The sequence below is a fragment of the Gekko japonicus genome, unplaced genomic scaffold (assembly GCF_001447785.1).
Source record: "Gekko japonicus isolate JY-2015 unplaced genomic scaffold, Gekko_japonicus_V1.1 scaffold5643, whole genome shotgun sequence".
NCBI classification, from domain to species: domain Eukaryota; kingdom Metazoa; phylum Chordata; class Lepidosauria; order Squamata; family Gekkonidae; genus Gekko; species Gekko japonicus.
In genome coordinates this window covers 4,044-26,929 of record NW_015170434.1, presented here as the reverse complement: position 1 = coordinate 26,929, position 22,886 = coordinate 4,044, and the positions used below count along the sequence as shown (strand labels likewise).

The 22,886-nt window shown below is 45.6% G+C and overlaps 1 protein-coding gene across 1 annotated transcript in view; it reads right to left on the bottom strand.

Annotated features, from left to right (window-relative positions):
* Window positions 1-1,894: 1,894 nt before the first annotated feature.
* Window positions 1,895-22,886, bottom strand: part of MLYCD (malonyl-CoA decarboxylase) — a 22,426-nt gene continuing 1,434 nt past the window's right edge. The window contains exons 2-6 of the mRNA XM_015418306.1: window positions 14,584-14,696; window positions 14,232-14,388; window positions 12,244-12,393; window positions 4,013-4,027; window positions 1,895-2,990 (exon numbers count right to left, since the gene is read on the bottom strand). Of these exons, the coding sequence (XP_015273792.1) occupies window positions 2,796-2,990; window positions 4,013-4,027; window positions 12,244-12,393; window positions 14,232-14,388; window positions 14,584-14,696 (630 nt within the window). The 3' untranslated portion in view covers window positions 1,895-2,795. The remainder of the gene's footprint in view (window positions 2,991-4,012; window positions 4,028-12,243; window positions 12,394-14,231; window positions 14,389-14,583; window positions 14,697-22,886) is intronic.

Sequence of the window (22,886 nt, the reverse complement as noted above, 5' to 3'; positions counted from 1 at the left end):
GATAGCGAACGCAAGTACTTTACATCAGTCCCATTCAGACATAACCCAGAGCTTTAAGGCAAGGAGCTGTTAGCCAAATTGCTCTGAATTCTTATCAATATTGGGGGAATATGAGCTATTTATAAGTAGCAATTGGCATAAGGGAGCGATCACCTTTATATACAGAGGTCCCACCTCTCCAGAGTCTCAGTAACAGACAAGCAGACTGATATTAATTTAAATGAGAGCCAGTTTGGTGTAGTGGTTAAGTGCGCGGACTCTAATCTGGGAGAACTGGGTTTGATCCCCCACTCCTCCACTTGCACCTGCTGGGTGACCTTGGGCAAGCCATAGTTCTGATAAGAGCTGTCCTTGAAAAAGAGCAGTTTCTGTCAAGAGTTCTCTCAGCCCCACCTACCTCACAGGGTGTCTGTTGTGGGGAGGGGAAGGGAAAGGAGTTTGGAAGCCACTCTGAGACACCTTTGGGTAGTGAAGGGTGGGGTATAAACCCAATCCCTTCTTCTTTTTCCTAAATCAATGTATTTTACTGTATTTTATGCACATCCAAATATCCAAACACACACACAATTATACAGGACTAAGAAATTTACAGAGATTAGGATAGCACATTCGCATTAGCAGGAGGTTCGTTGGTTGGGCAATGCGTTTACCTGATCCTGAAGAGATAAAGTCTTCCAAATGGAAAAATAGGGGAATGCTAGAAAGATGGGGATTATACTAGGAAAAGGGAGCGTGCAGACTGAACCAGCAGAAAGCATGTGAAGACTGTGGCTGCAGTCCAAGAGTCTTAAGGCAGGGTGGGTGGCAAGGTAGCCACAAGTTCAAGAGGCAGAGAGTATAGAGGTCGTTGAGGGGGAGGAGAGAGAGCGTCTCTGCGTGTCACCTTTTATTAGGCGACCTTAGGAGGTGAGCTCTGCAGGTCCCCTCCCTTGGGATGACATGGGGGGGAGGTCTTGCTGTACCCCTCCCCTGGGACAGCCCCTCTGTGGTCCGTTCCAAAAAGTCACGTATGCCATGGAGGAAAGGGGTCTAGATGGGGCAATACTGAATGTTAATTAAGCTGGTAACAGAAACACCTGGATGGACCGTTGAGTCAGCGTTTAACACTGATTGTCCGCTTTGTCTTGAGGCTGCCAGAACTGGTTCTCCCAGCTGGGCTGCCGAGCCAATCCTTTTGTTAAGGGATTGTGGAAAATGTTCCTTTGTGTAGGTCTTACAGGAACAAAAAGGTTGGGGGGGGGAACATGTCAGCTTTCTGGAACAGAGTCACTTAATGGCGTTTTGACTCCATTGCTTAACTAGCAATGGCAAGCTGGCTGCTTCTGTAGTGCTTGTGGTGTGTATAGGAAAAGTCTCTGGAACAGGGCAACCTCTTGGAAACCATGGGCACATCACCTCAGGCATCTGCTGGTGTGTGTGTCTGGCATCTCACTCTGGTCACCGGGCATCATAGTCCTTTTACACCCTGGTGCACAGTTCATAGTTCATAAGAGAGCAAAAAGCTCCTTGCTGGCTAACATAGCCATTCAAGGTTGGCATAAAAAGCAGCCAACACAGGGCGCCATTTTATTTTTTTCCCCTACCACCTAGTCACAGCCAGCTTATGGCGACCCCATATGGTTTTCAAGGCAAGAGACATTCAGAGGTGGTTGGCCCTTGCCTGACTCTGTGTAGTGACCCTGGACTTCCTCAGTGGTCTCCCATCCAAGGTACTAATCGGGGCTGACCCTGCTTCCCACTTCTCACCGAGAAGTCAAGGCAAATCCACACCTCTGACCCATCACATGGCAGAGATCCGTGTGACAGAATAACCTCCCTCTGCTGGAAATGCAAGACACCTAGTTAGTTGGCAGGTGGGTATTATATGAAAGACAGACAAGTGTGTTTTAACATGGCACTTTTTAATATATTACTTTTGCATTTTTTTAAAAACCAAACAGCAAGTTTTAAAGCCGCCATTTTGATTTTAAAGCAGCCTGTGGAAATGCTACGGAGCCTTTCGTTGCAAACCCCACATGCCCTCCCCCACCTTTGTTTTTGAGCTGTCCATTTAGCGCATGAAGCAGTACAGCAGAGCTACTGAAAAGCTGAAGGCGCTTCGTTCCATGCATCTGCATCTGCTGACTTGAGACGGAGCCAAAAAAACACGCACAGGGTGTTCTCCATGCTGTGCCAGAGCAGAGCGATAAGTCAGTGATGGTGATTCCCATACTCTGTGCAAATGCACGGCATGATCAAGAGATTTGACAGAGAACAGTCTATAAAACCAATACCTTATTGGGGAAGGGAGAGGGGAGGCTGTTTTGTTTGTGCGTTTGGACAAAAAGCCTTCCCTTCCTCATCCCCTTTTATCTCGGTAACTTCGGTATTGATTTACCGTTCCCTTTAATGTGCCAGAGCACTCAGGTGTTCCACAGTTCCTTTGAAGACGAGGATTAAACAAGGGTATTGATCCGGCGAGCGAGGCGAGGGACAACATGCGGTTCACGGGAGTCACTCCTGGCTCGCCGCTTCACCGAGGAGAGTTTACCCAACGTGTTTGTTGGAAGTACGGCCTTCAACGAATCGAGTTCTCTCCCCTCCCTCTCTGGCAAAGGATGTCCCGGGCAAAGAACATGGCCTGAGAGCTCAATACTGAACCCTGCCGCAGCTAAAGGGGGGGGGGGAACCCCTGCTGATTTATCGGCAGCGTTTTTCTCTCTCTCTCTCTCTCTCCCTCTCTCTCTCTCCCTCTCTTTTAAAGAATCTCCCATTTAATTAAGTAGATACTTGCTCCTTAAGGCTGCCCTGTTTATTCAAAGCTTGCTGTTCTGCTGAAACTGAGACACCAAGCTGAGGATCTGTTCCGAGGCTTTGATCTGCTTAGCTCCGAGGTACGTGGCGCTGTTCTGAGCCGAGTCGTCCAGAAAATAGCGATAGTTGACCATCATGCCGCAGGAAGCCGTGATGCCGCGAGGGCTCGTGTCCGCCATCCAGTTAAGGCGCCATAGCTGGGGGGGGGGGGAGGAAACCACATATTTGATTATGGGTTCAGATGCATAAAGGGTTCCCGACAGCAAGAATCTCACATTTTTCACTAAGAAAATCATCAAAACAACACTTAAGTCAGCAAGAACAAGTGATTTGAGATAACATGACCTTCATGAGCACACGAGAGAAGGGTTTTTTGGTGGCAGCCCCACAATTATGGAATCACCCACCCAGGGAGGCTCATCCACACTGTCAATCTTCAGGAGGCAGCTGGAGAGAGTTTTATTTAGGACTGCATTTGATTTAGTTTTAATTTACTGGCAGTCCTAACTGGAGTTTTTAAATTGCAACGTAAGAACATAATAAGAGCCCTGGTAGATTAGACCAGGAGTCCATCTAGTCCAGCATCCTGTCTCACAAAGTGGCCAACCAGTTCCCATGGAAGTCCAACAACAGGACATAGAGGCCAAGACCATCCCCTGATGTTGCCTCCTGGCTCTGGGATTCAGAGATTTAGTGCCTCTAGGTGTGGAGGTTCCCCTCAGTGACCATGGCTCGTAGCCACTGATAGACCTATTCAACTTCTTTATGTGTTTTGATAATTGTGGTTTTATTCATATTGTTTTTATTGTTGTCGAAGGCTTTCACGGCCGGAGTTCATTAGCTGTTGCAGATTTTCTGGGTTGTATGGCCGTGGTCTTGGCATTGTAGGACCTGACGTTTCGCCAATACCGGTGACTGGCAGCCTCAGAGGTATAACACAGACAGATGGAAACCAGAAACCTCCTCAGGAAACAAGCCATATACAAAAGAACCTCCTCAGGAAAGCTCCTCCATTAGCATGTTCACAGCCTGGGGAGCTCCTACAGGATAATGACTCAGCCCTACCCCACCTTCCTGAGTAGATATAAATTACCTACCAACCATTTCTCTTCTCACCTTGACACAGAGAGTACTCCGTCTTTCTGTGTTATACCTCTGAGGAGGGCAGTCACAGCTACTGGCGAAATGCCAGGTCCTACAATGCCAAGGCCACAGCCATACAGCCCGGAAAAATCTGCAACAGCTAATGTTCTTATTGTGTTTGTTATAATAAGCTGCCTTGCATTCTGTCAGGGAGAAAAGCAGCGAATAAATGTTTTAGATAAAGAAATAAGTAAATACAAAGGATGCCTCGAGTCAAGAGATGATGCTTAGACACAACTCCTGCATCTTTTTCATAACTGCATTTCAAAACATTGTTGAACGCACGTCTGCTCAGGCAGAGAAACACACTGACGGTCCCTCGTTTCTCATTTCTGCCCAATGAAATAAATATCCTCTACCCATGACCCAAATACTGAGGTAGTAAATTAAATTCCCAGCAGGGTAGTTTTTAACGGCATAAAGCTGTGATCGGTCGTTCCCTCACAGATATTAGATGAAACTCCACAGATATGGGGATATCAAATTCTTTCTCGGCCTCTTGAAAAAGTTTCAGGTAAGTGATACAAAATTTATTCAGCAAACAGAAATATTTCTCCTCCTGGCACTGCAACCTGGCAGCATGACAACGGTGCCACTCGGCCTCAGGAAGCAAAATGTGCCACCCTTTGCAGAGAGAGACCCTCCCTACTCTTTGGCTGCAAAGTTAGAGAGAGAAAACATTTCACAAAAATAGCATCCTTGCTGCAAACAAGAATAGAATTTGAGAAAAGGTGTGACAGCGGAGAGACACAGAAAAGCTACAGGTTTACTCCACAAACAAGCAGTTCTCAATTTAAAATGTGTACCCAAATGTCTGGCAGCTACAGGATGGGTCAACGGGCATGCAGTATTTTGGGGACCACTGTAAGACTAAAGAATCCACACCGTTCTCAGCCGAACAAAGAAGTATACAGCAATCGTCATCGATATTCTCATGAAGACTGCGGCTGAAAAATGACAGGCTTCGGTGAAAGGTGCTCATAACCTGAATACTGAAGTGGCACGGTCTGAATGAATGCAGCAGAGACCAGAGTGTTAGGGGTGAATCATCACTGGGTTCTGGGCAGAGCCTAATAAAGCCATGCAGTCAGCTAGTAGAGTTTTGCCTCCTATCTGTCTAGCCCAATTGTTAAAGGCATAGTGGAGGAACAAGCTCACGGAATGCTCTTCCAATGCATTCGTATGCCTATTTATTTAAACCTATTTTCCACCCCACACCATTTTCCATCTTGTAAAGGTTCTCTAGGAGACGTACAAGGAAAAAAGCATGCCTACTCAAAACACACAAAAACCATCAGCAGTAAACCTAACACAATAAAAATGCCAACAATTAAAATTTTAAAGGTTCAGTTTAGCAACAGGTAAAAAAAACCATTCCCAACAGTTTAAGCAAGAAAGAAAAGCAACCATGTATGCACACACCCAAAGTCCTATTCCCCAAAAGCCTAGTAGAACAAAGATGTTTCTAGGTAAAGGTTTCCCTTGCTCGAAAGCCAGTTGAATCCGACTCTTGGGTTGCAGTGCTCATCTCCGTTTCAAAGCCGAAGAGCCAGTGCTGTCTGAAGACGTTTCCGTGGCCATGTGGCCGGCATGACTAAACACCAAGGCGCACGGAACACTGTTACCTTCCCACCAAAGCGGTACCTATTTATCTCCTTGCAATTTCTTGCTTTCAAACTGCTAGGGTGGCAGGAGCTGGAACCAGAGACGGGGGCTCACTACATCACGCGGCACTCAGATCTCGAACTGCTGAACTACCGACCTTCCAGCCTGCAGTTCAGCGTCTTAACCACTTGAGCCACCATAAACTTAGTACGAAAGGCGATAGGTGTACAACAGCGGAAAGACCCCCCAGAGTCAAGGTCAAGATGGGCAGCCGTGTTAGTCTGTCTGCAGCGGTAGAAAAGAGCAAAACTCCAGTAGCACCTTAAAGACCAACAACATTTGTGGCAGGGTATAAGCTTCTGTGAGTCATGCTCACTTCTTCAGATACCAGGTGCCACCACAGAGAAGGCCCTGTTCTTTGAGGCCACCCAATCTTACTTCAGAGCACCCACAACACTGCCTCTGATGCTCATCTTAATATCTGGGCAGGTTCCTATGGGAGATTGCAGTCCTTAGGTATCCTAGTTCCAGTCTACTTAGGGCTTCAGATGTAAACTTCACGTCTAGGAGCAGCAAATGGAGCCATCTGCCACCTCTCTGTACGCCCTTAAATGTAAATACCAGCACAGTTGCAACTAAACCTTGGAAGAGGATCTCTAACTACATCTTTGTGAAGAGCAGACTACATTCCCTCTGAAACATGCGTTGTCAGTCAAACTGGAGCCAAGGCAGACCAAGTATAATGAAGGGAGTGGGGGGGGGGAAGCTGAAATGCTATCATCACTTACAAAGGAAAAGGATGCTAAAAAAGATAAACTGGTGATTAAAGGAATTCCCTTCTCTTGGGACTTAAGCTGGATGTTTGTCTGTACTTGCCATTAACAAAATTCAAAGTCATCGACAACTCAAAGGAGCTCTTAGCCACATGCATAGAAAGATCTACTCCTTGGACTGCAGGCAAAATGTTCTTGTGTTCTGTGGGGTTCAGTTTCTTTAGGAGTTTCTGTCTTGTGTACATCTGGATTGCCGGATCCGGATTTGTCTTTTAATAGTGTTTCTGTTGTTTACCGCACACAAAAAAGTAAACCTCGGCATAATTTATGGAGGCAAGGTCTACTGGGGGGCTGAGGTAGGGGGAGGAAACAGAACACACAAAAAATTAATCCCACGCTTCTTTTATTTCAAAGAACGACAAGACAGATTTGGCAAACGACCCCGTTTTTGTAGTATCTCATATCTGATGAATGGCTGAGTTTAGAAGCTTATCTTATGTGGCCAGTTCCTGAAGAAAATAATAAATAGACGCAGTAAAGCATGGCCATTTATGCTGCCGCTAAATTGATGTGCTACTTTTCCAGGGCTGCTCCTGGTAGAGATCCGTTAATGTTTATTTCCTTGTCAGGAACCCACACGCCATTAAGAAGCAGATGCTGGGCTCATTTCGCTGCTGCTGCTGCAGAGGACTGCAGAGAAGTCTTTTTGCTGTTATCAGTGACTCATCTGAAACTCTGGCGCACTGCATTAGCCAAGCCGGGGGGAGATGGAAGCTCTGCCCCCATATTTCACCCAGAAAAAACAAAGCTGGAGTCAGGAAGTTATCCTGGGCGTAAAGGATTAAGACAACATCAGCAGCCTCACGAGAAAGGAAAGCTCTTGTTCAAGGTTCCTTGTGGGGTTTTTTTACCTTGCACGCTGTGCAGATTATAAAGACAGGGGTCTTAAGGCACTATAAAAGGCCAAAAAGTATTGCAGCAGAAGCGCCTGTGGACTAGAGCGCCCTTTGCAGGATGCAATGAAACATTCTTAACTAGTTGTGGTTTTTTTTTTATCTTGCTTGGGAAAACAAACAGAGCTGAGTTTGGCTACTGCGCAAAAATGCTATTTTCAAAGATGACTGCGTGCTCCCAGCCCTGGGCACTGTTTGCGATTTAGGCATTTCACGGCTACCCTTATGAAGCCCAACAGCAGAGCTGCTGCTTCTGCGGCTACAATGGCATTTACATGCCCAAGTACCACGCTGCGATACACGAAGGTAAATAGAGATGAAGGAACGAAGACAGCCGGCCATCTTCACTAAACAGAGTGTGTGTGTGTGGAGAGACAGGTAGTAGTTCCTTTAACAGCTTGAGGCCAACTCTGGAACAAAAGAAACACTCTGGGAACTTAATCAAGCTGAAGTATTCAAACTGGCTTCACAGCCCTAACAAGAATATACCTCCACGTTTTTACAGATCTCTTCTAGCCTTTTTGGAAGTTTCCTCCACAGTACATGGTTGGAAACAAACACAAACAATAGCACAAATAATATTGAGAATGGAACGTGGACAGCTGCTGCAGACAGAGAGAGGTCCATCAGTGGCTATGAGCCACAAGGTATAGATAGGAACTCTCAGTCTGGGGCAAGGGATGCTCTGTATTCTTGGTGCTTGGGGGGGGGTGTCAACAGTGGGAGGGCTTCTGGTGTCCTGGCCCCACTGCTGGACCTCCTGATGGCTCCTGGTGTTTTGGCTACTGTGTGACACAGAGTGCTGGACTGGATGGGTCATTGGCCTGATCCAACATTGGCTTCTTTTATGTTCTTATGTTATGAGTGAATTGGATAAACATATGGAGCAGAGGTCCATCAGTAGCTATAGCCACAAGGTATAGATAGGAACTCTCAGTCTGGGGCAAGTGATGCTCTGTATTCTTGGTGCTTGGGGGGAGGCAACAGTGGGAAGGATTCTAGTGTCCTGGCCCCACTGCTTGACCTCCTGATGGCCCCTGGTATTTTTGGCTACTGTATGACACAAGAGTGTTGGACTGGGTGGGCCACTGGCCTGATTCAACATTGGCTTCTCTTACGTTCTTATTTTTAAATGGTCTTATTTCCTGCCATCTAGGGCACAGCTCAGCAAGGACCTGGGCCCATATGGGAAATCTCAAGTAGTTAGATAAAGGGAACAGACCCACAAGAAATGGGACAAAACTGAAGCAGGCCAAAGGCCCCACACTCCTTGGTAAGACATCTGTTCCTCTCTCGGCTCGACTCACAAATTTCTGGGAGGCTAACGTAGCATTCCATTTGGTTATTCCAAGGGCAGGGTCCATCCCCCCCCCTCCCTTTTGCCATCAAGTTGCAGCTGACGTATGGTGATCGACCCCATAGGGTTTTCGAGGCAAGAGAGAAACAGAAGTGACTTCCTGGGTGGTCTCCCATCCGCTGACTGTACGTTTAGTACATACGCTGCTACTACTCTACGGCCATTACCATATAAATTGTTTTTCGTAGGTATGTCGTGTTTTATACTGACATTTATATTGTTGTTTTATCTGTCACTAGCTTTATGTAAGCCGCCCTGAGCCTGCCTTGGCAGGGAGGGCAGGGTACAAATCAAATAAATAAATAAGTACTAACCAAGGCTGCTCCCTGCTTAGCTCCCAATGGCTACGGAAGAAAGTGGGGATATTTTTGGTTTCAAGGCAGAAAGTGTGCCACAAAGGGGAAATCTGGCCCAAAACTTTATATGGGCAGGGGTTATCCGGGGCCGGAATGAGTCGGGGCAGTGCTCTGGCAGCCCAGGGGTGGGCACAAATGGCGGTGGCGGCAAGCCCCGCCCCCAGTGGGCTTGCAGAGGAAACGAAAAGAGAAGGGGTTTTAAGTTTAAACTCGACACATCTGGTTGCGGCGCAGCGGTGCGGGGAGAGTGTAGTATAAGTCACCGTGCCTTTTTTTAAGGTTGTATTGTTTGTCTGTTTGTTTGGTTGGTTGGTTCTGGAAAATTAATAAAAACTTATCAAAAAGAAAAGTTTAAACTCCTCTCTAGAGTCACACCTTAGTGGCGGCACGATGGGGCCATAGAACACAATGGAAAGATCATGCTGCCACTGTGGTGCAACTCTAGAGAGATGTCTTCGCTTCCCCCTCACCCCGCCTTGGCAGGCCGGCTTGGGAAGGGAAGGGGAAGCTTTTGAAGATGCCCCCCCCTGCTTCCCCTTCTGACACACTTCCGGTGATGTCAGGGGGTGTGGCATAGGCTAATGAGATGCTAACAAGTATGCTAATGAGCTCCTGCACCTCTTTTTCTATGAAATGACCCCTGTATATGGGCATTAGCAAGATGATAATCCATCATTTTATACTGAACCTAAAGAACAGCCACTCTGGTGGACTACAAATGAAGCCCAATAATAATAATGACTGGATTCTCTAGGATTTCAAGCCCCTGCATTTATTCACTTAAATATTCATAACACACTTTTCCCTACCAGGCTGAAGGTGGGTTCATAAAAATTCCTGCCCATGCACACAGAATTTAGAAAAGTTGGTGTTAAAAGAAACAAAACAGCAACCAGGTGGCATGTCCAATTCATCACGTAACACCCCCCGCCCAGAGTCATTCTGCTTTCTCACCTTAATGCAACTGAAGATTCATTACAAATACTGAAAGTTAAAAACACGGCTCCGAGCTGCTTAAACAGTTAAAATTTGCCACCGCTGCAATCCAGACAGCTCAAAAACGTCTCTCTCCCCACATTCAGACACAGCCACAATGGCAATAATTTAACATGTTCTTTTTCTTGGGAAATTAAAAGTTACAGAAGCTTGAAATTAAGTGATTTGGAATTAATCAAATAGATGAGAGAAAACAAAGCAAATAATGATATATCTTAGTTCCTCATGCATTGTTTATTCCCCAAAGGATATTTCAGATCCAGCCATGAGAAATGTATTACAACACATTAATGTCTATGGGAATGAACCCCAGGAAATGGAGCAGTACCAAGCAATTCAGTTTGATATTTAAATGGGGAGGCTGCACTTTTAATAAGACAACTTCTGAAGTTATCTGCCTTAAATGGGGTCACAGCATTTAGTGGCTCAAAAACAAACAAACAAATTTCTCCTTTCACCTGCACCAAAAGTACAGCCCACAAACCCTTCACACAGCTAGTGACCTCCCAATGCAATGTCACTGAGACTCACACAACTGAATAAAAGGTGGGTCATCTTTCTGCACATATGGCCCCAGATACGGATCAATAAATCTACACAAAAGGGCCACAAGGAAGATATTTCTACAAACTTGGCGGGGGGGGGAAACCCAGGTTTACAGAAAAATCTGACACTGAAAAAATGGGCTTTAAAAAAAAGCTTAACCTCAGTTTAAGGGGGGGGGGGGTAATCCGAGATTTCACACTATGTTGCAAAAACTCTGCAGACATTATGAGGAAGGAGGTAGTGGGGTAGTTGAGAGAGGAATCACTGCCAAAGTAGGGAAGTGAGTGAACAAGGGAGGTGGGTGAGCAGGTGGTGGCAGTGAATGGGGCGGCAGCAGAGAGTCGCCACCGCCACCACCAGGCAGATGAGAGGACGGGAAGATGGGGGCGGCACCACAAACAAGCAAGCCAGCCGTGGGCAGAGATGGTGGGGAAGCCAAGAGAGGTGTTGCCACTGGGCAGGAAGACAAACCATGCAGGTGGCATAGCAAGCGAGCGGGGCATACACCACGAAGCCCAATAAAGAATATTTGATGAACAGTAGTTATAATTGGTTGGTTGGTTACTTCCCACAATGAGAAAAGATACCTTTACACATTGATCTGCTATTTTTGACACATATATTGCTTTACAACTGTTGACCTTATAACCTTATCTTGATATCTAGTTTTGCCTTTGCACATCCTCATCATGTTACATGTTACTTTGCTGTTCAGTCCCTGTCTATAAGTTTGAACCTTACCTACCATTCCCATGTATTTGAAAAAGTGTGCATGCCGGCTCATACCTTGAATAAAACTTTGTTGGTCTTAAAGGTGCCACTGGACTCTAAATTTGTTCTACTAATTCCATAGTTCAACATTTGGAGTAACATCAGGGATATAAAATTAAAGTTGCCTAAATACACATATGAATAAATCATCTTAGGAACTGCTGAGAGGGGCTCAATTCTCATAAACAAAAGATAAAAGAAGTGAATCTCCTTGTGGACTGTATCACTTCATAGTACAAGTGACCGAGATGGGAGCAGTCACATGATTATATTATCCTTCCTGTTTACAAAAGAAATCCCCATATATAGGAAAAATGGGTGTCTGGATGAAGAAGTCCAGCCAGAAGTCCACTTTTTCTATGTGCGGAAATTTCTCTTTTATGCAAAGTCATTAAGCTGATCCCCCACCTACAATCTGAAGGAACATAGTACGGAAATGGGCTTGCTGCCCAAAAACTAGACCACAGAGCCACTACGGCAGATCATGGTCTTTCCCCCAAAACCAACAAGAATATTTTTCTCCAGTGAAGCTCTAAAAGAACCAAACTTTCCTTAAATAAGTGTAAATTTAGATAAGAACTTAACCATGCCAGGCAAATTATTTTAGCTGCTTTTAAAGAAAAAAGACACAAAAGGCCTTAAGCAGCAGCTATAATGGACAGCAAGAAGGTGGGCGGGGGGGAATCAACTGCAGCAAATAATATTTTTGAGTAAAAGGTCCACAAATATACATAAGTGTGTTCATCATCTAACATTTGTAGTTAACCGATACTGGACCAACTCCATGCACACGGCTTCTGCATATCCACTAGTGCTTCCAAGCATGCAGGCATGCCCATACACACAACCCGCATGCTCAGACCATTCAAGGATGTCCTGTGATACCAGTTTTGCATCCCCAAAAACCACTGAAAGAACTGAGGAAACACAAGTAGCACTTTTGCACCTACCTGAAGTTCCTTAACAACTCGTTTGATGAGGTACGTCCCCAGCTCTACACCCTGCAGGCCCGGCTGAGTCAAGCTGATGGAATAGAAAATGGCTGTATTGATTTTGTTCAGGTTCTCCACTTCTTGGGAAGGAATCTCTTTCACTATGCCCTAGAAGATGATAGAGAGAATTAGCAACAGTGATCACAGGCCAAAGCCAGTGGCTTCACATCCCATAAATCTGTGGGCCACAACCCGGCAAGCTGAATGACTTGCTGCGCAAAGCTTAACTTGTTTTTGAATGTATTTTTAATGGTATTTTTTAACTGCACGGCAACCCTTTGAACATCATGTATCAATCCACTTTTGAAACACAAGAGAGTTTGAGGAACAGGTTGTGACATCACACTGGGAGCTGTGGGGGAGATGCAAGTGTTTGCACTGGGCATGTGCAAGGCCTTACATATGTAGAGGACTCTGGACTGTGTGATTTCACCAAGGAAAAAGTAGCACTGGTGTAAAGTATACAGGGCCCCGGTCACACGGCAAAGTTGCCACGGGAGAGGCACGGATGGTGGGTGGATTATCCGGGCGCGATCACACCCCAACTTCTGGGAAGTGGAGCGCACCCGTGGCTTACCGCCGACAATGCGCGTTAAAAAACTAGTACCTCCAAGGTTTGCCACCGGCTGCCTCCAGATGCCCATGATGTGATGGCGCGCGGCATTCCCCTCCAGTCCCTCGTTTACCCGCCGGCGCCGAGGGAAGGACCGGTGGTGTGCTGCCGGCGCGTCTGATCGCGTAATCGCGGATCAAACTGCACCGGGGCAATTAGCCACACCTCCCCCCCGCGATATCCGGCCCGTGTGGCCGGGGCCCAGGACATTCTAAACGCTGTTACTAAACATAGCTTATAACCCTAACCACGGTTGAGGGTACTTCCAGTGCCCGCGCACCGTAGCCTCTGGAGGTGAAGCAAGACCTGTAACTGTATTTTCTCAGTCCTGACATCACACCAAACCATAATTACCACTGGTCATATTAGCAAACCTACTTCAAGACATTGTCTCTGACTTTCCAACCAATCACAGCAATGGTTTGTCAATTGAGACTTCGTGCAGAACCGTATTGAGCCATGCTTTGGTGCAATACCTGCCGTGCGCTATTTAAGAGCACCATTAGAAACGTTACGAGGAAAAGTCAACCTAACGATTAGATACACAATTACATTGTCTTCTATCACTCTAGATGGGTTTCAGAAACATGGGTAAACAAAAGAAGATGGCGCCTATCCTTCTCTAGAGCTGGAAAGTAGCGATTTCAATGCCCAGTAAATAGGCACGTGTGAAGAATAACAGCTGCTTTGAGACAACTAGGAATTATTAAAGTTTTAAAATTTTGTATCGCTATTATTATTACACCAATATAAGCAGCTTTTACCGAACTTTCAGAAAGGGATCCATGAGTTTCTACTGAGAAACTATTACTGCTACACATAGTATTCTTGGGTCATGGAAATTTGCTTGGAAGTACTGTGTAGCTATGAATTGGAGATCTGATCTATGATTAAGACCAACCATCAACACACAGGGCTGATTCTCAGCCAAGGCAACTCCCCAAGGCACTGACAATACTGGTCCCTGTGCGCTTGGTCAAGTACAGCCTTCACATTTCCGCTTCCCCTTTTGCTTGCTGGCAACACCGATATCTTTTGAAGGTAGACACTGTGGGGTTTTGGACACTTAGACCAAAAACGTTGCCTCTCCCAGCCTTATTACCAGTGTTCCCTCAGAGCTGAGATAGTATGAGCTAGCTCACAGTTTTTTAGCCTCTGGATCACACATTTTTGTCTTATCTCAGGAAGGATGGCTCCAGAGCCAAATAATTTATGCAGTAGCCAGATTGCCAGTAGCTCGCAAAGTAGAATTTTTGCTCACATGACTCCACAGTTTAGAGGGAGCATTGCTTATAGCCCTGCATTTGCCACCTGCCAAGTAACTGGGCCATACCTGGATGCTGCTGGAGATCTCATCCGTAAGCGCCACGTGCAGAACTATCAAGGGCTCGCTGGGAATCGCACAGTGAGCGAAGTAGTAGCACCTTCTATAAGGCCCGACTCGGCGCTTCATATCCATCCAATTTCTAACAGGATGCACAGCTTCACTGCTGCGAAGAGGCAATGTTGGCCGGGTGAATAATTTACATTTTAATACCGAAGTCGAAAATCCATTTAACAACTGTTACTTCATGCTAAGGAACTGAGTTTTATTTACCCCATATATTTTCTCATGAGAACAGCAATACTAGCCTGCCATCTGTACGTGCAAGTCTGCAGGAGACCCAGCCTTCCTTGGCACTTACTCACTAATCTTCTGAAGGATTTCGCAAGGCGACTGCCACGTGACTCTCTCCAAGTTTAGGAATCCGGCAGAGAACCATTCCGACAGCATGTTTTTTAGCACTCCATTCATTTCCTGGAATGAGAGAGGAGAGGAACAGTCTTTCATCAGGGCAGCCATAAAAGCGTAACAGTTTGGTTTTGTGAGAACCTAAGTGTAGCAGGATAGGCATGAGACGATTGGCATTTCCTGGTTACAACCAACGCTCCCTCTTAAGCTGTGGAGTCTTGTGAGCAAAGAGTCTAGTTTGTGAGCTACTGGCATTGAAGTTGTGAGCGAGCTGCATAAATTAGTTTGCTCTGGAGCCCTCCTTCCTGAGCAAAGACAAAAGTGTGTGAGCTGGAGGCTAAAAAACAGTGAGCTAGCTCATAGTAACACAGCTTAGAGGGAACACTGGTTACCTCTCTATAGAATAAAGGCTTCCTCAGCCACCAGCAGATTCGGAAAGGCGTATCTACGGCCTCATTGGACTGTGATCTCAGAACAAACACAGAGCAGAACAGTCTCGAACTCTGCCATTAACTCCCTTACAAAAATAAAAGCTGGAGTATTTAGAAGGCACACGTTCTAAAAAGAGAGAGTTCTCCTGCCCAATTTAATCGATTCCAGAAACTTCAAATAATTTTTTTTTTTACAGCTTAAAAAGTATTTTAATCCTTTTAATACACTATGCTACTAGACTAGCAATGTTGGCTACAGGCAGTACATAACACAGGAATATTTCATTCCTTAATAACCCACCCATAGCTTTAATTAAATTAGTCCTTTCTCATAAAAAATTCCATCAAACAAAAACAGCTAAAATGTATCAGCGGTTATGTCTACACGAATCATTCTTGCGACTGAAAAACTGGTTCTTAAAGCTTCCTTCAAACAGCCATGCAAGTTCTTCTCAGAGAATCTTAATGCGCCACTCCATTTCTTATTAATGTTCCTCCTTTAATTTATTCGTTTTTCCATTTGCTAAAGTCTGAAAGCTCAATTACATCGCTTTCCTTTCTATATACAATGAAGGTTACAAACCACCCAACACCCTCCCACTCGTTCCAAGAGAGCTGTTACCGTACCTGCAGAGGAAAGACCAAGAGAATGAGACCCCACAGATCAGCATCAAACTGTCCAATAAAGAAGAGACCCCTACTACTGGCAGGAAATCCCCAAGGCAATTCTCAATCTACCTAGCAATGTAAATCCAGTAAAAGTATTGTAAGCCACTCTGAGCCTGCTTCGGCAAGGAGGGCGGGGTATCAATAAAATAATAAGAGCTTGGATTTATACCCCGCCCTTCACTACCCAAAGAAGTCTCAGAGCGGCTTACAAACTCCTTTCCCTTCCCCTCCCCACAACAGACACCCTTGGGAGGTAGGTGGGGCTGAGAGAGCTCTGACAGAAACTGCCCTTTTTCAAGAACACCTCTGACAGAACCATGGCTTGCCCAAGGTCACCCAGCAGCTGCAAGTGGAGTGGGGAATCAAACCCGGTTCTCCCAGATTAGAGTCCGTGCACTTAACCACCACACCAAACTGGCTCTCACACCAAACTGGCATGCTTGTTTTCACAAGGCAGAAAACCCAGGGAGTTTTTAAAGCTTCACTAAATGGGGGAGAAACTCTGGTACCTGCCAGAACAGCCCAAGCACACCTGATGGCTGTGACACTCATAACAATGTTCTTCAAACTTTTTGAAATTCTTCCTCTCTCCTCCTCTTCTCTGTTCTGGAATCCCCAGCCCAGATTGTCCTTACATGCACCCGTACCACAGGCAGCCTTCCAGTACACTTGAGTATCAGGGTTCTAATCAACAGCAACATAAGAAGATTTTGGGGGGGGGGGAACTCTGATTTCCTCCTAAAACCATTCACCAACATCAGCTCACTTTTCCAAAACTGTTTACGGATGCTAAAATCCCTCCTCCTCGAGCTCGAGCGTGTCCAGAAGAGGGCAACCAGGATGGTGAGAGGGTTGGAATCCAAGTCTTATGAGGAAAGGCTGAAAGAGTTGGGTATGTTTAACCTGGGAAAGAGAAGGCTTAGAGGAGACATGATTGCAGTCTTCAAGGATTTGAAGGGCTGTCATGTAGAAGATGGAGCAGATCTATTCTCTCTTGCTCCGGATTGCAAGACTAGATCGAATGGGTGGAAATTACAAGGGAGTCGATACCGGCTAAATATCAGGAGAAACCTCCTAACGGTAAGAGTGGCTGAGCAGTGGAACAGACTGCCTCGGGAGGTGGTGGACGCTCCTTCGCTGGACGTTTTCAAGCGGAGGCTGGATGACCATCTTTTGGGTATGTCGTAGGGCTGTCTTCCGGCTATGCTCCTGCAGAGTGCAGGGGGTTGGACTAGATGACCTGCAAGGCCATCTCTAGCATTCTATGATTCTTGTAGTTGCTTCTTTTGAAAACCATGGCAATTTTTAAAAGCAGTTTGCAATGCTTTTGAGAAGGGGACAAGCAACTGCGTGCATAATCTTTTGCACACCTGTGAACTGCCTTTGTGTTGTGGCAGACTTGAACAAACACACGAAGTTGCCTTCTACTGAATCAAACCAAGGTCCATCAAGGTCAGTACTGTCTACTCAAGACTGGCAGCAGCTCTACGGGGTTCCAGGCAGAGGTCTTTCACATCACCTACCACCAGATCTTTTTAGCTGGAGTTGCCGGAGACTGAACCCGGGACTTTCGGTATGCCAAGCAGATGATCCACTGCTGAGCCACATCGACCACCACCCCTTCCATTATGGAGAGACAGAACCATGCACAAGTTGCCTTCCTGATGCAGGCGAGCACACATGAATGACTGCCAAGAGCTGCTGCCACTGAAATTCGATAACAATAAAATTAACTACTTCTGCCTTATTTCAACATGGCGTGATAATTTCCCACAATTCTTGCTTCACCTGCAAAACTCCATCTGCCTAGACGGATACTGGTATCGAGGCTGTTTTTAGAAATGACATACCTGTACCGTTCACAGGGTTTACTATTGCTTTGGCTTAAAGCTTTTGCAGGTGACGAGACTTAAAAGGAGTTCTGGGGGCACATCAACGGCTTGAAATAAAAGCAAAATCTCCCAGGCTCTCAAAAATAGATTGTCCTCCATGCTATCGAAGTACTTTCTTCTTCTTTTTATATTCTCAGCGAGATTTCTTTTTTTACCGGGAAGTCTATAGCTGAACTTTCGCTGGCAGACATGCCTGAACAGAAGCACTGCACCTAGGTCAGAAGTATCTATCATCTTCCACAAATTCAGCATGAAGACATTTACTGTTTCTTAGCAACTAGTCACAAAGGAGTCTAGTCATTTTCTCGGGGCCACTGCTCTTGATCCTGGTGACTGTTTAACCTTAGAATACTAACTTTGAATACAAATCCATCCAACATTTGAAGGATGTGCCGCAGCTGCTCTAAACGGAAGCCCACTGTTCACATAACGCTGTTATTGGGAATTTCTGCTTAGATACACAACAGTTTCGAGGCTGTACATACATACCAGACCGGTTCTACCAATGTTGGGGGAAACTGGCTTATTCTGGTGAGCGTTCAACTGACCTAAGCCTTGGCCGTGACAAGAGAAAGACCACAAATTGCTACTAAAAAGTATCATTCAATCACACCCCAAGCTGCATTTGTGCCCTGATGACCAAACCGATCTAATTTATGACTGCAGTATGTTCAGCCGTGAACTAGGAGGAGGAGGAGATTGGATTTATATCCCGCCCTTCACTACCCAAAGGAATCTCAGAGTGGCTTACAAACTCCTTTCTCTTCCCCACAACAGACACCCTGTGAGGTAGGTGGGGCTGAGAGAGTTCTTTCAAGAACTGCCCTTTCAAGGACAGCTCTGACAGAACTACGGCTTGCCCAAGGTCATCCAGCAGCTGCAATTGGAAGAGTGGGGAATTAAACCCGGTTCTCCCAGATTAGAGTCCACACACTTAACCACTACACCAAAAATAAAACTACCTGGAGTATTGCCCACCACCAAAGAGCACACACACACAAAAAAAAAACTGTTTATGCACACAGGTGGAAACTGTCACAAGATGGCCTTCCACACAAGCTCCGAAACAGCCAGGCATCCAAGTGACAGTACAGGCACACGGGCCCAATGCAGAGGCAGTTCTTGACCCTGCTGGAGCAGAGCTTGCTGCTCTGCCTTGACTGCAGAAAAGAAATTTCACAGAAAAATAACTGTGCAGCACTGGCGAGGGTGAAGCAAGCTCGGTGAGATTATCTGAAAGGCCATCTGATCACACAAGAGCTCAGTCTTCGGCATGAATTAGCAGTTCTCTCCCAGCTAAATCAGAGGGTCATACTTGTACCGCAGCAACTAAAGCAGATTTACGGGATCAGGTCTCCGGTTGGCATGATTTGCAATGCTGCATTAACTTGCTGCTGAGTCCTACCTACATAACGTATCCACAAAGTGCCATTTTGAAAGGCCATTCCTGGATGACTATTTTTATTCCTGCTACACAGGATGTACTGAGCATTTAAAAGGCATCTAAAAATCTCTCCGTTCCAGGTGGGAAGAGATCCAGGCAACTTTTTGCAAGGTTTCTAATTTCTGGGTGTTCAAAAATAAAACTATCAGAAACAAGCTTCAAGTTACCGGTCGTAGGCAAGAATGGAACTTGAGTTCTTGAATCGTGGGCATTATTTAGGTGCCCGGGATTCCTCTTGTAGGGACATTTCTAGATCACACTCACTGTGGGGTATGGCTAGGAAGAGTGAGGTACAGAAGCAACAGGAGGGTAGAAGGCTGTGTGCCATCTAACCCACCCTCAGGATCAGAATAACGTTTGTAATTCTGAACAGTTTGTTTCCAACAGGCCTGTGAGAACCCTGAACTCAAAATATTGTTTCTAGCGATACGTACAGAGAGCTGTACAGATATGCAGTGGCCCAATGCACTTCATAAGCGACATCCACAAACCACATTTACAGGAAAACATCCGTTTATTTTTCCCCCCTTTTAATCAGATTCATAGACAAGCTTCTTAAATCCCAAGTATGAAGTTGTTTGTGGGGACATATCTTGCTTCATCCCATGGCAAATGCAGAAATAGTATTGCAGCCACTTTCATGCTTTACTTCAGTGTCCCTTGCGAATGCCCGGGTATTATTAGCACTGCCATACTTTTCTGCAACATACCGGCACCAAGAGCTGTTCCGATTCACTGCAAACAGAATTTTGGCACTGACGTGTGAACTTTACCCTGGTAAGAGTGCCTGCCAGTTCTCGTCAGGCATATCAAATGCCACATAAAACATGCGATACATTTTCGGCTCTGTGCTACGAAAGCCACCTACAACTCTTTTTCCTTACTTCACTCTCCCCTAACACCCATGCACTGATTGCAATATAGACACAGGGAAACAAAAAACGTTGTGGCATTTTACAGAGCAAAAAAATGCTTTTACAGAATAAGCTTTTGGTAACTAGAGACCATAACTTCGGATGCTACAAGAGGCTCCTTGCTCATTACAAGTGTTAACTAGCCTAGCAAAGCTAGTGATTTTTTCCTGTGTTTTTCTTGAACATCAAGAGATTTAAATTTCACAAAATTACATTTCACTTTGTACTTCTTGGACTACTTGAATGTACCTTTCTTAAAAAGAAAAAAAACCCTCCTACATAAATGTCTGCATAGTGAAGATGCACTCATTGCATCTTAAGAAGTGGGCTGCCGCTCAGGAGAACTTGTGCCGGAATAAAATTGCGTAAGCATTTAAGGTGCCACAGTATTCCTGTTTCTTCATCACAGGGAAGACTGAGTGATGCAGAAGTCCACAGGTTCAATCCCAGGGCTTCTCCGGTTACATGGATCAGGTAGTAGGTGATGTGAAAGACTTCTTGACTAGGACCCTTGAGAGCCACGGATAGTTAGAACAGATTGACGTGTGGTCTGGCGCAACAGAAAGCAGCTTTGTGCATGTTCAGTGATCTGCACAGGACTGAGACTGGCTGCTCTTGTTTAGCCTACCTCTCGAGGGGGGAACAACCAGTGAGATCCTTGACAGGAAAAAGTGGTAAACAAAAACTAATAGTGGAAAGCAAAAGCATATACCTAAAATATATAAAGCTGTAAGCCAAATATGAAGCAATGAGATTTTTTAAAGAACATGAACCGGTAAACATGAAAACTGATAAAGTGGTAAGCAATAAAAAGGAGTACAAAAACAAACAAAAGTAAGAAAAATAAAGAAAGCAAGCCACACACACATACACACACACACAGGTGGTCAGCTGTGTTGGTCTGAAGCAGTATAACAAATTTAGAGTCCAGTGGCACCTTTAAGACCAACAAAGGTTTATTCAAGGTATGAGCTTTCCTGTGCAAGAGGCATACCTTGAATACCTTTGTGGGTCTTAAAGGTGCCACTGGACTCTAAATTTGTTATACATACTTAAACACATGCAGTTACACATATATATGCATATACACATAAGTATACACACACACACAAACAGCAAAATAAAAACACTGAGAAAGCAGTAAGCGAAAACTGACAGATATACAAAGTATTCAACAAAAAACAAACTCCTGAAGCCGGAAATTAAAAACATACAGCAGTAACTAAACAAGAGATAAACTTGCAGCGGTAAGCAGCCAAAATAAAGCAGCAAATAAAGGTTGCAATCCAAAAGAGGTGATTACAAAAATAAAATACTGTGGTTAGGCTTAAGGCTACGGCCAATAAAGCCACCCCACTGAAGGGAGGCAAGAAAGCTGCAATCCTAAACACACCTTCTTGGAAGTAAAACAGTAAAAAGCAGAGGAGCACCTTTAAGACTACTGTGCCTTTTACTGTTTTGCAGCCATAGCCTAACACGGCTAACTCCTCTGCATCCTCTGCATCGATGTCCCTGGGAATAAGCGCCGTTGAATAACAAGGGACTTTTCTTCTGAGTCGGCCTGCTTCAGGAGGGATGCACCCCCCCCACCCCAGGAACCCCAAAGCTGTTCGCAGAAAGGAGGCCTCCCTCCAAGTGTTCCCTCTAAGCTCACAATTTTTTAGCCTCCGGCTCACACATTTTTGTCTCAGTTCAGGAAGGATGTGGCTCCAGAGCAAACTAATTCATGCAGCAGCCAAATCACCAGTTCACAACTTTAATGCCGGTGGCTCACAAAGTGGACTTTCTGCTGGCAAGACTCCACAGCTTAGGGGGAGCATTGCTTCTAACCAGTGTTCCCTCTAAGCTGAGTTAGTGTGAGCTAGCTCACAATTTTTTAGCCTCCAGCTCACACATTTTTGCCTTCGCTCATGAAGGATGTGGCTCCAGAGCAAGCTAATTCATGCAGAAGCCAAATCGCTCGCTCACAACTTCAATGCCAGCAGCTCGCAAAATGGATTTTTTTCTCGCAAGACTCCACAGTTTAGGGGGAGCATTGCTTCTAACCAGTGTTCCCTCTAAGCTGAGTGAGTGTGAGCTAGCTCACAGTTCTTTAGCCTCTGGCTCGCATATTATTGTCTCAGTTCAGGAAGGAAGTGGCTCCAGAGAGAACTAATTCATGCAGCAGCCAAATCGCTCGCTCACAACTTCAATGCCAGCAGCTCGCAAAATGGATTTTTTTCTCGCAAGACTCCACAGTTTAGGGGGAGCATTGCTTCTAACCAGTGTTCCCTCTAAGCTGAGTGAGTGTGAGCTAGCTCACAGTTCTTTAGCCTCTGGCTCGCATATTATTGTCTCAGTTCAGGAAGGAAGTGGCTCCAGAGAGAACTAATTCATGCAGCAGCCAAATCGCTCGCTCACAACTTCACAAAGGGGAATTTGGCTCACAACTTTGGCTCACAAAGGGGAATTTCTGCTAGCAAGACTCCACAGCTCAGGGGGAGCATTGCTTCTAACCAGTGTTCCCTCTAAGCTGAGTGAGTGTGAGCTAGCTCACAGTTCTTTAGCCTCTGGCTCGCATATTATTGTCTCAGTTCAGGAAGGAAGGGGCTCCAGAGAGAACTAATTCATGCAGCAGCCAAATCGCTCGCTCACAACTTCACAAAGGGGAATTTGGCTCACAACTTTGGCTCACAAAGGGGAATTTCTGCTAGCAAGACTCCACAGCTCAGGGGGAGCATTGCTTCTAACCAGTGTTCCCTCTAAGCCGAGTGAGTGTGAGCCAGCTCACCGTTTTTTAGCCTCCGGCTCACACATTTTTGCCTTCGCTCAGGAAGGATGTGGCTCAAGAGCGAACTAATTCATGCGGCAGACAAATCACCAGCTCACAACTTCAATGCCCGTAGCTCACAATGTGGGATTTCTAC